The sequence below is a fragment of the Aulostomus chinensis genome, chromosome 3, assembly GCF_037954235.1.
Source record: "Aulostomus chinensis isolate RoL2024-O1b breed Wild chromosome 3, RoL_Achi_v1.0, whole genome shotgun sequence".
Lineage (NCBI taxonomy): Eukaryota > Metazoa > Chordata > Actinopteri > Syngnathiformes > Aulostomidae > Aulostomus > Aulostomus chinensis.
The window spans coordinates 32523120-32538232 of NC_141322.1; the positions used below are offsets into that span (position 1 = coordinate 32523120).

At 46.6% G+C, this 15113-nt stretch overlaps 1 protein-coding gene across 3 annotated transcripts in view; it reads left to right on the forward strand.

Annotated features, from left to right (window-relative positions):
* The first annotated feature begins 3092 nt into the window (after positions 1-3092).
* The window catches only part of LOC147268698 (semaphorin-3D), a 37801-nt gene continuing 25780 nt past the window's right edge, over positions 3093-15113 (forward strand). Inside the window, exon 1 of one of the 3 annotated variants that reach the window (XM_086200488.1) lies at positions 3093-3324. In XM_086200488.1, coding sequence (XP_086056614.1) covers positions 3258-3324 — 67 coding nt within the window. In that variant the 5' untranslated portion in view covers positions 3093-3257. Of the gene's footprint in view, positions 3325-7287; positions 7325-11879; positions 11906-15113 lie in introns of those variants that run through there. The other 2 variants (XM_086200489.1, XM_086200490.1) reach the window with 2 other exon arrangements.

Genomic DNA, 15113 nt, shown 5'->3' on the forward strand with positions numbered 1-15113 from the left:
CACATGATCACTGACACATGAACATACTGATATGTTAACACATGAACACTAACACATGAACACATGGACATGTTAACACATGATCACATGGACATGTTAACACATGAACACTGACATGTTAACACTTGAACACTAACACATGAACACATGGACATGTTAACACATGAACACATGGACATGTTAACACATGATCACTGACACATGAACATACTGATATGTTAACACATGAACACTAACACATGAACACATGGACATGTTAACACATGATCACATGGACATGTTAACACATGAACACTGACATGTTAACACTTGAACACTAACACATGAACACATGGACATGTTAACACATGAACACATTGTCATGTTAACATATGAACACACTGACTTGTTAACACATGAACACATGAACATGTTAACACATGATCACTGACACATGAACACTGACATGTTAACACTTGAACACTAACACATGAACACATGGACATGTTAACAAATGAACACTGACACATGAACACATGGACATGTAAACACATGAACACATGGACATGTTAACACATGAACACTGACACATGAACACTTTGTCATGTTAACACATGAACACTCTGACTTGTTAACACATGAACACTGACACATGAACACTGACACATGAACACATTGATATGTTAACACATGAACAAACTGATATGTTAACACATGAACATACTGATATGTTCACACATGAACACTGACATGTTAACACTTGAACACTAACACATGAACACATGGACATGTTAACACATGAACACTGACACATGAACACTTTGTCATGTTAACACATGAACACTGACTTGTTAACACATGAACACTGACACATGAACACTGACACATGAACACATTGATATGTTAACACATGAACACACTGTTATGTTAACACATGAACATACTGATATGTTCACACATGAACACTGTCATGTTAACATATGAACACTCTGACTTGTTAACACATGAACACTGACACATGAACACTGACACATGAACACATTGATATGTTAACACACGAACACACTGATATGTTAACACATGAACATACTGATATGTTCACACATGAACACTGTCATGTTAACATATGAACACACTGACTTGTTAACACATGAACACATGGACATGTTAACACATGATCACTGACACATGAACACTGATATGTTAACACATAAACACTAACACATGAACACATGGACATGTTAACACATGAATACTGACACATGAACACATTGTCATGTTAACACATGAACACTCTGACTTGTTAACACATGAACACATGGACATGTTAACACATGAACACTGACATGTTAACACGTGAACACTGACACATGAACACATTGATATGTTAACACATGAACACACTGATATGTTAACACATGAACATACTGATATGTTAACACATGAACACACTGATATGTTAACACATGAACATACTGATATGTTAACACATGAACACATTGTCATGTTAACATATGAACACACTGATATGTTAACACATGAACACATTGTCATGTTAACATATGAACACACTGATATGTTAACACATGAACATACTGATATGTTAACACATGAACACATTGTCATGTTAACATATGAACACACTGATATGTTAACACATGAACACATGGACATGTTAACACATGAACACTGACATGTTAACACGTGAACACTGACACATGAACACTGACACATGAACACATTGATATGTTAACACATGAACACACTGATATGTTAACACATGAACATACTGATATGTTAACACATGAACACACTGATATGTTAACACATGAACATACTGATATGTTAACACATGAACACATTGTCATGTTAACATATGAACACACTGATATGTTAACACATGAACACATTGTCATGTTAACATATGAACACACTGATATGTTAACACATGAACACATTGTCATGTTAACACATGAACACATTGTCATGTTAACACATGAACATACTGATATGTTAACACATGAACACATTGTCATGTTAACATATGAACATACTGATATGTTCACACATGAACACTGTCATGTTAACATATGAACACACTGACTTGTTAACACATGAACACATGGACATGTTAACACATGATCACTCTGACTTGTTAACACATGAACACATGGACATGTTAACTCATGAACACACTGATATGTTAACACGTGAACACTGACACACGAACGTGGGCTGACATCTCTGGTTATGTGGCAGCAGTTACTTTGCGGTCCATTGAGTCATAGCACCACTCGGGCTTACCAGGCAATAACATGTTTGTTCATACACTGACGACCTCATCATCTCAGATGAGGTCAGAATCCACCAGCAGAACTTGGTGATGGGTTACTGTGAAGTTGAATCAAAAGTCATGGCGCCGCCTAGTGGTCACAGGAAGTTAGTCTGATGGACCGAACAGCTTCACCTGATCGACAGCTCCATCACATTTCCACTCAGTGGAGGCAGCAGAAGTTGCTCCTACATTTAAAATCCAGAAATCATCAGGGACCACCTCCCTCACTCTTCAATTAGTACCCCAGCACCAAGAACTAGGGGTCAAAGTTCACCGGTGGTGTGGTGAACCCTCTTAGTTCTTTCTATTATTTCTAGCTGTTTGTTATTATTAGGGTTGGTAAATCCAAGACTAGTTAACTGCCTCTGACGGGTGACAGCTGTTGATATCTGGCCGTTGAAGCTGCTGTATTACCCATCGTTCGCTACCAGGGGGCGCTCTGGTCCATGACAGACAGTTACACATCATATGTTTTGCTCTATCATGTCTGGTGAGGTCGGATGCACCATGTCACGTGGTGGTTCGATTCTTTCGATGGATTCTAGAACATTCAGAGAATTACTTGTTGCAATTTTGTGTATGTATGTGTGTGTATATACTCACTCACACACACACACACGCACGCACGCACACACGCACACACACACACACACACACACACACACTTGTGGATAGTTTTCTTTGTTCTTAATTATTTTTATGAACTCTTTGTTATGCCCAGAACCTCGTACATGTATTTAACAACTGTTGCACTACAGTTTTGTTGTTTGCTCCACAACGACGATAAAGGCTTTTCATTTGTGTGAATTATGCTCAAAGTCGCTTGTATGGAATTGCTTTTCTTGTCGCTACAAAACTTCTGCGTCATGTTTGGAACTTGTGACGTCCATCGAGCGGGAACGATTCCGGGGGGGCCCTGAAGGCAGCACCAGTTCAGGAGCGGATGCTGAGTTGTCCGCCAAGCCTCCGGGAGAACCAGACCCGCGGCAGAGACCCTCATCCAGACGCAGGTAAGCCCGACGACCACCTCACCTGCCTTATTCCTCTCGGACGTGAAATTCCGCTTTTCTAACTTGTTGGAAGTCCCGCAGCAGCAGCGACTCGTTCTTGTTAGTTTCATGGCAGCGTCAGCCGGATGACAACACAGTAACAACATGATGTCATCAATCAGTGGCGTCCTGACATCATTTGATACAGATGTTCAACAGGTGAAACGTAGCTCATCCTCGAGGTGGTGAACGTGATTGCGAGGAGGAAGTGATGAAGAGGAGGGATGAAGATGATGGGAGTGTGTGTGCTGCTGTTTTCACTGCAGTGATTTTACACACTAAAACTCCAGGGTGATGAAGGTGATGTCACAGCATCCGACTAGAACGCCGGTTCTGTAACGTTCTCATGTGATCTTGGCATCATGGCTTCCTCTGCTCTGGCGGTGAATGTGTGAGCAGATGTTAGTTCGGTCAAGAATGGATCCTGTCCTCATGCAACTCCAAACTCAAACATCTTCATCGAGCCATTCTGGCTCATGTGGTGTCAACGCTGGAGATGTTTGACTGTTTCAGATCTTAATTAGAACACAAAGAGAATCTGGAATCACTCCAACCCTAACCTCCAAAATGGTCATCTGCCTGGTTCAGAGTTTACAAACCCCCTCAGGTTTTCCCGTTAAGTCAGGTTTTATAAATCCCAGCTTTTGCGTGGCACAACGTTTCCTGGCACCGTTTCCAGCATCTCTGGTCCGCAACTAGTAGGGATGTCATAGTGTAGAATTCTTTAAACTGGACTGGTAAGATCAAAAGTTCACCACAACGTGTTGCACTTTACCTAGCAGTAGAGCTTAGGATGCTATATGAAGGCTAATGCCGTGAGCTCGGGCTGTACCTCCATCCACAACACTGCTGCTAACAACTTTACTGAAAAAACTTTAGTGAGTTTCCGCAGAAGACAGCTGTCAGAAGGTCCCTGCAAGCTCAGCCATGACAGCGAGAACCAGCACACCAGAGCAGGGAGCTAATGCTAACATGAGTCATTAGGGAGCTATAGCTACCACAGAAGCTACACAGATTCAAAGACTCAAATTATATCATTGTCCATCATATACTGAGAGAAAATTTTCCTTTTTGTTACAGTTTAGAACACAAAAAAATGTCAACACATTCACAGCCACAAAATCCCACAGTCAGCACCGGAACAAATGCCAAAGGAGCTTCAAATTGCGAGTAGCTCAAACAGAGGAGCACCGTGCAACCAGACATGAGTAGCTGGCAAGTTAAGTCTAACATAGAAGCTACATACGCATGAGTAGCTACTGAGCTAGCTCTGAAACTGAAGGTACATTCGAATGAGTAGCTAGTGAGCTAGCTCTGAAACTGAAGCTACATACACGAGTGGCTAGTGAGCTAACTGAAACTGAAGATACATACGCATGAGTAGCTAGCGAGCTAGCTCCGAAACTGAAGGTACATATGCATGAGTAGCTAGTAAGCTACAGTAGATCTGAAACTGAAGGTACATTCGCATGAGTAGCTAGTGAGCTAACTGAAACTGAAGCTACATACATGAGTGGCTAGTGAGCTAACTGAACCTGAAGATACATACGCATGAGTAGCTAGTGAGCTACCTCTGAAACTGAAGGTACATACGCATGAGTAGCTAGTGAGCTACAGTAGCTCTGAAACTGAAGGTACATTCGCATGAGTAGCTAGTGAGGTAGCTCTGAAACTGAAGCTACATTCACGAGTGGTTAGTGAGCTAGCTCTGAAACTGAAGTTACATACACAAGTGGCTAGTGATCTAACTCTGAAACTGAAGCTACATTCACGAGTGGTTAGTGAGCTAGCTCTGAAACTGAAGTTACATACACAAGTGGCTAGTGATCTAACTCTGAAACTGAAGGTACATACACAAGTGGCTAGTGAGCTAACTCTGAAACTGAAGGTACATACACAAGTGGCTAGTGAGCTAACTCTGAAACTGAAGGTACATACGCATGAGTAGCTAGTGAAGTAGCTCTGAAACTGAAGCTACATACACGAGTGGCTAGTGAGCTAACTGAAACTGAAGGTGCACAGATGTGAATATCGTCTAACACTCTCTGAATTGTTTGAATTATTAATTGTGAACGCAGCCCAAATCACAGTGCATTTGTTGTCTTTAAGTCATGCATTTAGTGATTTTGTAAGATGATGTTACACTTATGAAATCAAGTATATGCAGCTCTGAACGGTAGCATAAGCTAATGAGTTGTAGCATTAGTTAAGGAGGGCTGGTTAACATGTAGCGTCTATGAGTCGAGTCATGGAGCTGAGAACAGCCTCACTGAATTCAGCAGATGATTGCCAGTAAAGTTAAAATTTTGAACACAGACAGCAGGAAGGAGGAAATCTATGACCTTCTACCTCATTGTTGGCCTTCCATCTTGAATGTTGCTGTTTTACTTTTCTTTACTTCAGACTCTATCATGTATCATTTCATCGTCCCCTCAAAACGCTTCAACTTCTCGTAAAGAAGCACATCTTCTCCTGGTTATCGCCATCTTGCCCTTCCCACTCCTTCAAATTAATTTTACAAAGGCAATGTTAATGTTGATGTTAACAACATCAATAATGATAATGATAATGATAATAATAATAATAATAATAATAATAATAATAATAATAATAATAATAATAATAATAATGAAAATGCGACTTGTAAAGCTGTCGCTTGATTAAAAGATAATTTGAAATACACTTTTGTGATGGACTGATTCATGTTTTGGGGACTTGTAATTGATGGCCTGCAAAGTTTGAGAAACACTCTTCCAACGTTCACAATGTCAATCTTATTAGTTTTGCATGTTAGCAAGCTGACATCGGCTTAGCAAAACTAAACAAAGAACCAGAACTGAGGCTGAGGGATGTTGGGGGTTTGTGGGCGTAGGGACAGTCTGGCCTTTGGCTGCCTGGATGCCAAAGTTGAGAGAGATGTCTCTGAAGGGGCCCCTCTGAGTGAAATTATATGAAAGATGACATGATGAGTTATAATGCTTCAGGTTTCCTCTTTGAAATCTTGATTTATTACCCTTTGAACAAGTGATCAGTGAGTGTTAGCAGCTGCTGCAGTTGAATTCTGATGCCAGTCCATTGCTGTGAGTGAGTGAGAAAAGTCTGTGACACAACAGGCAGCACCAAAAGATCGAACCGAGGGAGACAGAACTTTGAGACAGCCAGACTGAGGGAAAGCAGACCACCCAGGGAGGCTGACCTTAGTGGTACCGTCCTAGGGGACGAGGCAGCTGCTGGATCTCATGGGCCCACATGACCACATGAACCCAGAAGGTCACCAGCGTGAGGGCAGAGCAGGAGATTCACTAGCCTTAAAACCTCATGATGATAGGAGGAAGCAAGAATCCTCATGAGCATCCTGATATCAGGCTAGCAGCTGTACAGCCTTGAGCTGGAGGCTGAGACTAATGCTCACCATGACCATGTTTACTGTTAGCCTGCTAATAACCAGCTGATAATCAATAATCGGGTTTGTTCCACTGAATGTTCAGTCAACATTTTGTCTTCATCACACTTAACATACTAACCTCAGAACATCTGTGTGTTGGTATGAAGGTTACTAAGGTAACAACAACTCTGACCTGACACACATTTCCATCCCTCACACACACACACACACACACACACACACACACACACACACACACATACACACACACACACACACACACACACACTCTCTCTCTCTCTCTCTCTCTCTCTCTCTCTGTACTTGACTTCATTGTTTCTCCTTTCTCATTGTGTGTGTGTGTTTGTGTCACCAGAATCAGTGTTTACAGTTGCTTAAAACTGGGTTTGACTTCTTTCCTGTCTTTGTTTGTGTGACACGTTCAAGATCCCACATCAGCTTCTGTGAGACGGGGAGCCAGCCTGACCGTCCAAATGATGCGATCTACTCAATAAAAGTGTGTTTTTTAACATCCAGCAGGCCTCCATGGCGGGTAGCCCCGAGTGAGGCAGCATGGTGAGCTTAGCATGGCATGTAGCATGTGGAACATGGCTGTGGTGTTAGGTGACAGGCATGTTTACAGGGTCCATATGAAGCATCGTTGCATTGTGCTGCAGCAGGGCGAACACCAGCCCATTTAGCTCCTATCTCTGTTGCGTGTCTCATGACAAACCCATTTGTGGTTGTTTTCAAAGAGCCTACATGAAGATTGTGTTAGCAAATCCTAAGAGGCTAACCAGCAGTACTGTCCTGTCTCTACTGCTCCATGCACATGTTCCGCACAACTGGGTGGCTAAAGATACTGAAACTCCTTCTCCCACTTGTTGGCCTGCTAGCGAGCAGGTGGCATCTGTCGCTTAAGAAATGCAGTTCCTCCAATAAAACCGCAGGGGGCATTATCTGTCTACAGATGGACAGACCGGTGACAGTCATGACAAATGGTGCCACTTTTGTCACCTTGGACTGAAGTGTCTGTCCAGTTAGGGCACCTCAGATGTTCTCATGTCACGCGTCCTCCACCTTCCCCCTTCATCTCAAGCAGGTTGAGGGAACCTGCTGACATCCATCCTGTATCACCAACGCCCTAACAGCTCCCTCATCAACTGGGATTTGGGTGACTGCACTTTGAAGCCTTAGCACTTTCAGCAAACATTGGTTAGCTGAGGCTGTTTTCAATCCACATCTAGCTTTCGCTAGCTGCTATGTATCTCAACGTACCCACTTACAACCCAGTCTTGGTCCACATGAACACCTGGTTAAAAAGCAAGTGTGCCTGCCCTACTCGACAGCGGTCTGGATTTTATACTGGAAATGTGGATGTTTTCATTCTGACTGAAACTGAAAGAAGTTTAACTGAAACTGAGATCATCAGTATTAACCTACACGCGTGTGTGTGTGTGTGTGTGTGTGTGTGTTCCTGTTTACTGTGGTGTCTTTCACAAACATCCTGTGCGGCTAAATTCAGTACCATTGTTCTTGTCATGCTCTCACACAATGGAGATGTGTGTGTGTTGGCGCCATGTCCACATCAGTTCCAGTCTGATATATATATCATACATATACATGCCTCCCATACACACACACACACACACACACACACACAGTTACTGTGGAGGTTGGATGGCAGCCAATTGTGTAGTGTGTGAACAGCCATTTCCGGAATTTCTCGTCCTGTTGCTGCCAGCTGGAAGGTTTGACATCAGCCATTTTCCTTTCTCCCAGAATCCTCCGGGGGCATGATGTCCTTGAGGTTCAGACAGATAGAAGCGGTTTCCTCTTCCCAGAATTCCTGGTGCTGCTCACTTCCCACAATGCTGTTTGTTTATGTGAGATGATGTCACCATCTGACACAGCCAATCACACTAAAGTTCGGCAGACTATTAATGATCAGATTTCCTGATGGCTCATGGGGGTTCAGGACTGGAGGTCAGTTTTTGTGTTGCCATAAAAACCCTAATAGTCATCAGCGTGATTCAACCCGCACAACCAACAGTGTCAGCAGTGACAAACATCTGGCTAAGAAAAGACTCAACTTTAACAGTACAAGAAAACATGTGACCACCGATGGGCTCCAAGCTGTCACTCTCATCGCCGCTGCATCTCCTCAGACACACCACCAACTGGCTCCGCTGTTTTCTGTGTTGACGAGTCAAAGATGTTTGTCTCCATGGGGAGGTTCTTACATGCAGTGGTCAGCCACCATATGAGACCTGGGTCAGGATCCAAGACAGCTGGGGGCCCAATTGGGCTGTAGCCATTCAGATGATCCCCTAGACTCAGCCATCATCCTCTACTGTTCTGTTTTTAAGGTCTTTGCTGGATCCCCCTTTGTCTGGGTCATTGACCTCACTGTCATGGGTGCCCCAACCAGGCAGGACCGTCTGGACGCTGGACCCTCCAGATGACATGGCTCCGGGATCTCAGGACCATGCAGGCTTACTCATTACAACTATGTGAAACAGTGGGGGTTATGGACCCAAATGCAACACACAGAGCAACAGAAGTTGAATCGGTAATGGCCTTTATTCCAAGGATGCCAGGAACGTAACCACAATAATGGGCAGGCAAAAACAGAGGCAGTCTTGCAGCGAATCAAGGCAGAAGTGGTTACCAGGGCTGAGGCAGGGGGGAGTAGTCGAAGCAGGCAGGGTCGAAGCCGGGAAGTCAGTCCAAGGAAAAACGCTGGAGAGTTGGGCATCAAGCATAACAATCTGGCAGAGAATGAAGGGAGAGGGAGACCTAAATAGCTATGGGACAGGTGCAGGTGATAGAGACTGATTGGCAGAGGAGGTTGGCTGAGGGAGTGAAAGGTGATGCATTCAGGGTGCCTTGGAGAAACTAGTGTTGCAAACTGCAAACCATGACAGAACCCCCCCCTCAAGGGACGGCTCCCGACATCCCAAAACAGGGGAGGGAGGGAGGAGGGGGAACCAGGTGGGGGGCTAGTACTCAGGAGAAGCAGACCATTCCATGTCTGGGGTGGGGTGGGAGGGAGTCCAGGCAAGAGAGCCATCCTGATCATTTGGAACATCCGTCCCACCCATGTCATCCTGAGAGTTCAGAGTCTCCAGAGTGTCCTGAGGTTCCTCTTCCTCTCCATCACGTGGCACTGGGGGAAAAAGGTGATGCTGTTGAGAGAGGACAGATCGACGAGAGTTAACCGTGGTGGAAGTGAGAGAGGGCTGATCAGGGTTCTTCTGCTGAAAGTCAGTAATGAGTTGAGGGTCAACAATAAAAGAGGCAGGAACCCAAGACCTTTCTTCAGGGCCATAACCTTCCCAGTCAACCAAAAACTGTATGCCTCGCCCTCGGCGGCGAGAACGCAGGAGGCGACGGACAGCATACACAGGGCCACCTTCAATGATGCGAGGAGGGGGAGGAGGAGGTGTTGGAGGAACCAAGGGACTTTCTGGAGCAGGCTTGGTTTTGGAAACATGGAAGGTGGGATGAATGCGCATAGACCGAGGGAGCGTAAGTCTCACTGCTACGGGGTTTATTATCCTTTCGATGGGGAATGGACCAATGAACCTGGGTGCCAATTTATTGGATTCGACACGGAGAGGCAGGTCTTTTGTGGAAAGCCAAACCTTTTGTCCAACCCGGTAAGCAGGGGCTTGTGATCGATGACGGTTGGCAGAAGTGGAGTAGCGATCAGCAGAGCGTTGGAGGGAACTGCGGGCTTGTGTCCAGGTGCGTTGGCAGCGCTGAATGAAAGTGGTCACAGAAGGGCAAGAAGCCTCTTTTTCAAGGGCAGGGAACAGAGGAGGCTGATACCCATATGAACATTGAAAAGGGGAGAGACCGGTGGCTGAACTGACCAGGGTGTTGTGGGCAAATTCTACCCAAACCAATTGTCTAGACCAGGATGAGGGATTTGATGACACCAGACAGCGGAGAGTGGTTTCCATATCTTGGTTCATTCGTTCGGATTGGCCATTTGACTGGGGGTGGAAACCTGAGGACAGGCTAACAGAGGCCCCCAACAAACTAGGGAACTCTCGCCAAAAAATGGATGTGAACTGGGGGCCTCGATCAGAAACTATATCGGCAGGGATTCCGTGAAGGCGAACAACATGCTGAAGGAGGAGTTCCGCAGTCTCTTTAGCAGCGGGGAGTTTGGGAAGGGGAATGAAATGTGCCATCTTACTGAACCTATCAACTATGGTGAGTACGGTGGTGTTACCTTCAGAGGGAGGAAGACCAGTTACAAAATCCAGGGATATATGTGACCAGGGCCGATGGGGTATGGGGAGTGGATGAAGGTGACCAGCAGGAGCTTGATGAGATGGTTTGTGTTGATTACAAATCGGACAGGCTTTGACAAACTCACGCACATCCTCATCCATAGTGGCCCACCAGAACCGTCGAGACAGGAACCCCTTGGTTCTGTGTGCCCCAGGGTGACAGGTGAGCTTGGATGCATGTGCCCACTGTAAGACCTCTGACCTTAAGGTAGCGGGTACAAAAAGACGATCAGGGGGGCAAGAGCTTGGTCCAGGTTGGTTGACTGAAGCGGCTTTGACTCTCTCTTCAATGTCCCAGGAAAGGGAGGCAACAAGACAGGAAGGGGGCAGAAGAGGGGCGGTCTCAACAGGGGAATTGTCTTTAGAAAATTGGCGGGACAGAGCATCGGGCTTGACATTTCTGGACCCTGGGCGGTAGGAGAGAGAAAAGTTGAAGCGTGTAAAAAAGAGTGACCAGCGGGCTTGACGTGAATTTAGGCGTTTGGCTGTGCGGATGTACTCCAGGTTCTTATGATCTGTCCAGACAAGGAACGGAACCTTTGTTCCCTCCAGCCAATGCCGCCATTCCTCCAAAGCTAGTTTTACCGCTAGCAATTCTCTGTTACCATTGTCGTAGTTCTGTTCTGCAGGGTTCAGTCGGCGAGAGAAGAAGGCACATGGGTGGAGCTTCTGGTCAGATGCTGAGCGTTGAGACAACACTTCCCCCACTCCAACATCAGAGGCATCCACTTCAACCACAAACTGTCTTTCAGGGTCAGGGACATGCAGAATGGGGGCGGTGGTGAAGCGTGCCTTCAAAGTTTCAAAAGCCCTATTGGCTGCAGGGGTCCAGGAGAATGGGATTTTGGATGAGGTAAGGGCTGTGAGGGGGGAAGCTACCGTGCTGTAACCACGAATGAAGCGGCGATAAAAGTTAGCAAAACCCAGGAAGCGCTGTAGCTGTTTTCGATTCTCAGGGGCGGGCCAGGCTGTTACAGCTGAAATCTTATCGGGGTCCATTTGTAGACTACCCTGGGCCACAATGTACCCAAGGAAGGTGACCGAGGATTCATGGAACTCACACTTCTCAGCTTTGACAAACAAGGAGTTTTCCAGAAGTCGTCGCAAGACTGCCCTTACATGACGAATATGCTCCTCCAAAGACTTGGAGAAAATCAAAATATCGTCTAGATAAACGAAAACAGAGTGGTTCAGCATATCTCTCAGGACATCATTAACTAAAGCCTGGAAGACAGCAGGGGCATTCGTTAAACCAAAAGGCATGACAAGATACTCATAATGGCCTGTGGGGGTGTTGAACGCTGTTTTCCACTCATCCCCCTCCCTGATGCGGACCAAATGGTATGCGTTGCGTAGATCCAGTTTAGTGAAGACCCTGGCCCCCTGGAGTATTTCGAAAGCTGATGACATGAGTGGCAAAGGGTACCTGTTCTTTATGGTTATCTCATTGAGGCCTCTGTAATCAATGCAAGGTCTGAGGGTTTTGTCCTTCTTTTCCACAAAAAAGAAGCCAGCGCCAGCAGGAGATGAAGATCGTCGAATGAGACCAGCTGCCAGGGAGTCCTTGATGTAGGTCTCCATGGCCCCCCTTTCAGGGCCAGAAAGGGGGTAGAGGCGCCCCTTGGGAGGGGTGGTGCCCGGCAGAAGGTCAATGGCGCAATCATAGGGACGATGAGGGGGTAGAGACATGGCCTTAACCTTGCTGAATACCTCACGAAGGTCATGATACTGGGCTGGGACCCCAGAGAGATCGGGCTGGCCACAGGGAGGTGGAGAGCGGAGCAGTGCAGCCGCCTGCTTCAGGCAGACCTGATGGCAGGCGGAACTCCAACCACGGATGACCCCTGCCGACCAGTCAATATGGGGGTTATGGTGGCGAAGCCATGAGTAGCCCAGTATAAGAGGGAGGCGAGGTGAGGGCAGGACATAAAACTGGATGGTTTCGCGGTGATTTCCAGACATGAGTAGGTGGACCGGTATGGTCTGATGAGTGACCATCCCCAGCAGATGACCATCCAGAGCCCTGGCAGGCACAGAACAAGGAAGGGGTAACAAACTAATTCCCAGCTGTAGAGCTAACTCCTTGTCAATTATATTCGCATCTGCTCCAGAATCAATAAAAGTGGACAGGACTTGAGAGGCTTCCGGCAGAAGGAGCTTGGCTATAAACAAGGGACGATCAAAAACAGAGGAGGCTTTAAAAGAGGATGGACTCACCAGTAACTCCTCCACTACTGATGAGCCCTCCCCTTTTACTGGACAGTGTGAGATGAAGTGGCCTGGTCGACCACAGTACAGACAGAGATTTGACTTGCGGCGCCGCTCACGTTCCTCAGGGGACAGACTGGTGCGGCCCAACTGCATGGGTTCAAGGCTGTTGGTTAAGGGCTCAGGAGTGGCTGCAGAGTGGGCCAAGTTGGAAGCAGAGCCTCGTGATGCATGAGCAGATACATGAGCGGGAGGTGTCTTTTGTTTCTCTCTCCTGCGAGCCTGGATGTGAAGGTCAATGTTTATAGCAAGAGCAATGACATCATCGAGAGAAAGGGGTAGGGGGTAAGACACAAGTTCATCCTTGATGTAATCAGCCAGCCCATGCAGAAAGGCATCACGAAGAGCACTCCCATTCCAGCCACTAGCACGGGCCTTCGTGCGGAAATCAATCGAAAAATCACACACAGACTGACCCTTCTGACATAGACTCAGGAGACCCCCTGCATCCGTTGAATGGACACCCTGCCCAAATACTTTGCGTAGCTCAGAAGCAAATGACTCAAATGAAGTACAGGCCGGAGTCTGTTTATCCCACTCAGCGGTGCCCCACAGCCTCGCTCTCCCTGTTAGCTGATTGATGGTAAAAGCTACTTTAGCTTGTTCAGAAGCAAAGGTGAGAGGTTGCAATGCAAAAAAGATGGTGCAGTTTGTCAGGAATGGATTACAACCGTCAGGCTCACCAGCATAACGTTCAGGGGCTCCAATTCTTGGTTCAGAAACTGGCCCGGGGGCCAGAACGGGGGTTGCTGGAGGGGCAGGGGCAGGGTCAGAGGCAGAGGCAGAGCTAACAGGGATTAATTGGGCGATGGTTGCAGTTAACTGGTGCACTTGGTTAGCCAAAGAGCCGATAGCCTGTTCTTGCGTGGCTGCGGCCTGTCTGGCCTCAGCTGAGGCAGATGCCATGAGGGCCTCATGTTGCTGGAGGACCCCTTCAATGATTTCAAAACGATTTTGGGCAGGGGAAGTGCGTGCTGGGTCCATGTTTGGCCAGATTGTACTGAAACGGTGGGGGTTATGGACCCAAATGCAACACACTGAGCAACAGAAGTTGAATCGATAATGGCCTTTATTCCGAGGATGCCAGGAACGTAACCACAATAATGGGCAGGCAAAAACAGAGGCAGTCTTGCAGCGAATCAAGGCAGAAGTGGTTACCAGGGCTGAGGCAGGGGGGAGTAGTCGAAGCAGGCAGGGTCGAAGCCGGGAAGTCAGTCCAAGGAAAAACGCTGGAGAGTTGGGCATCAAGCATAACAATCTGGCAGAGAATGAAGGGAGAGGGAGACCTAAATAGCTATGGGACAGGTGCAGGTGATAGAGACTGATTGGCAGAGGAGGTTGGCTGAGGGAGTGAAAGGTGATGCATTCAGGGTGCCTTGGAGAAACTAGTGTTGCAAACTGCAAACCATGACACTATGTGGCAGTACACACCAGCCGTCTAGCTACGAGCTGGTACTATGATGTCACTCTCTGGCTAGGTTACAGTTGTTCTCAAACGTTTCTAACCAAGTACCGGATGAAAATAACTCTCCAAGTACAACCATGATGAGCAGAATTGAATGAGTGCAGTGTAGCGACTCTCTTCAGCTCACGCAGGCAGCCAACATGGTCCCCCAGTGCCGATTCCAGCAGACTTCAGGTGAGAGGCGGGGTTCCCCCTGGACAGGTCACCAGTCCGTGGCAGGGCCAACACATAGAGACAGACAACCATTGGCTCTCCCAGCCACGCCTACGGTCAATTTAGAGTCTGGATTAACCTGGTCCCTCTTGATGTCTTTGGACTGTGGAGGAAG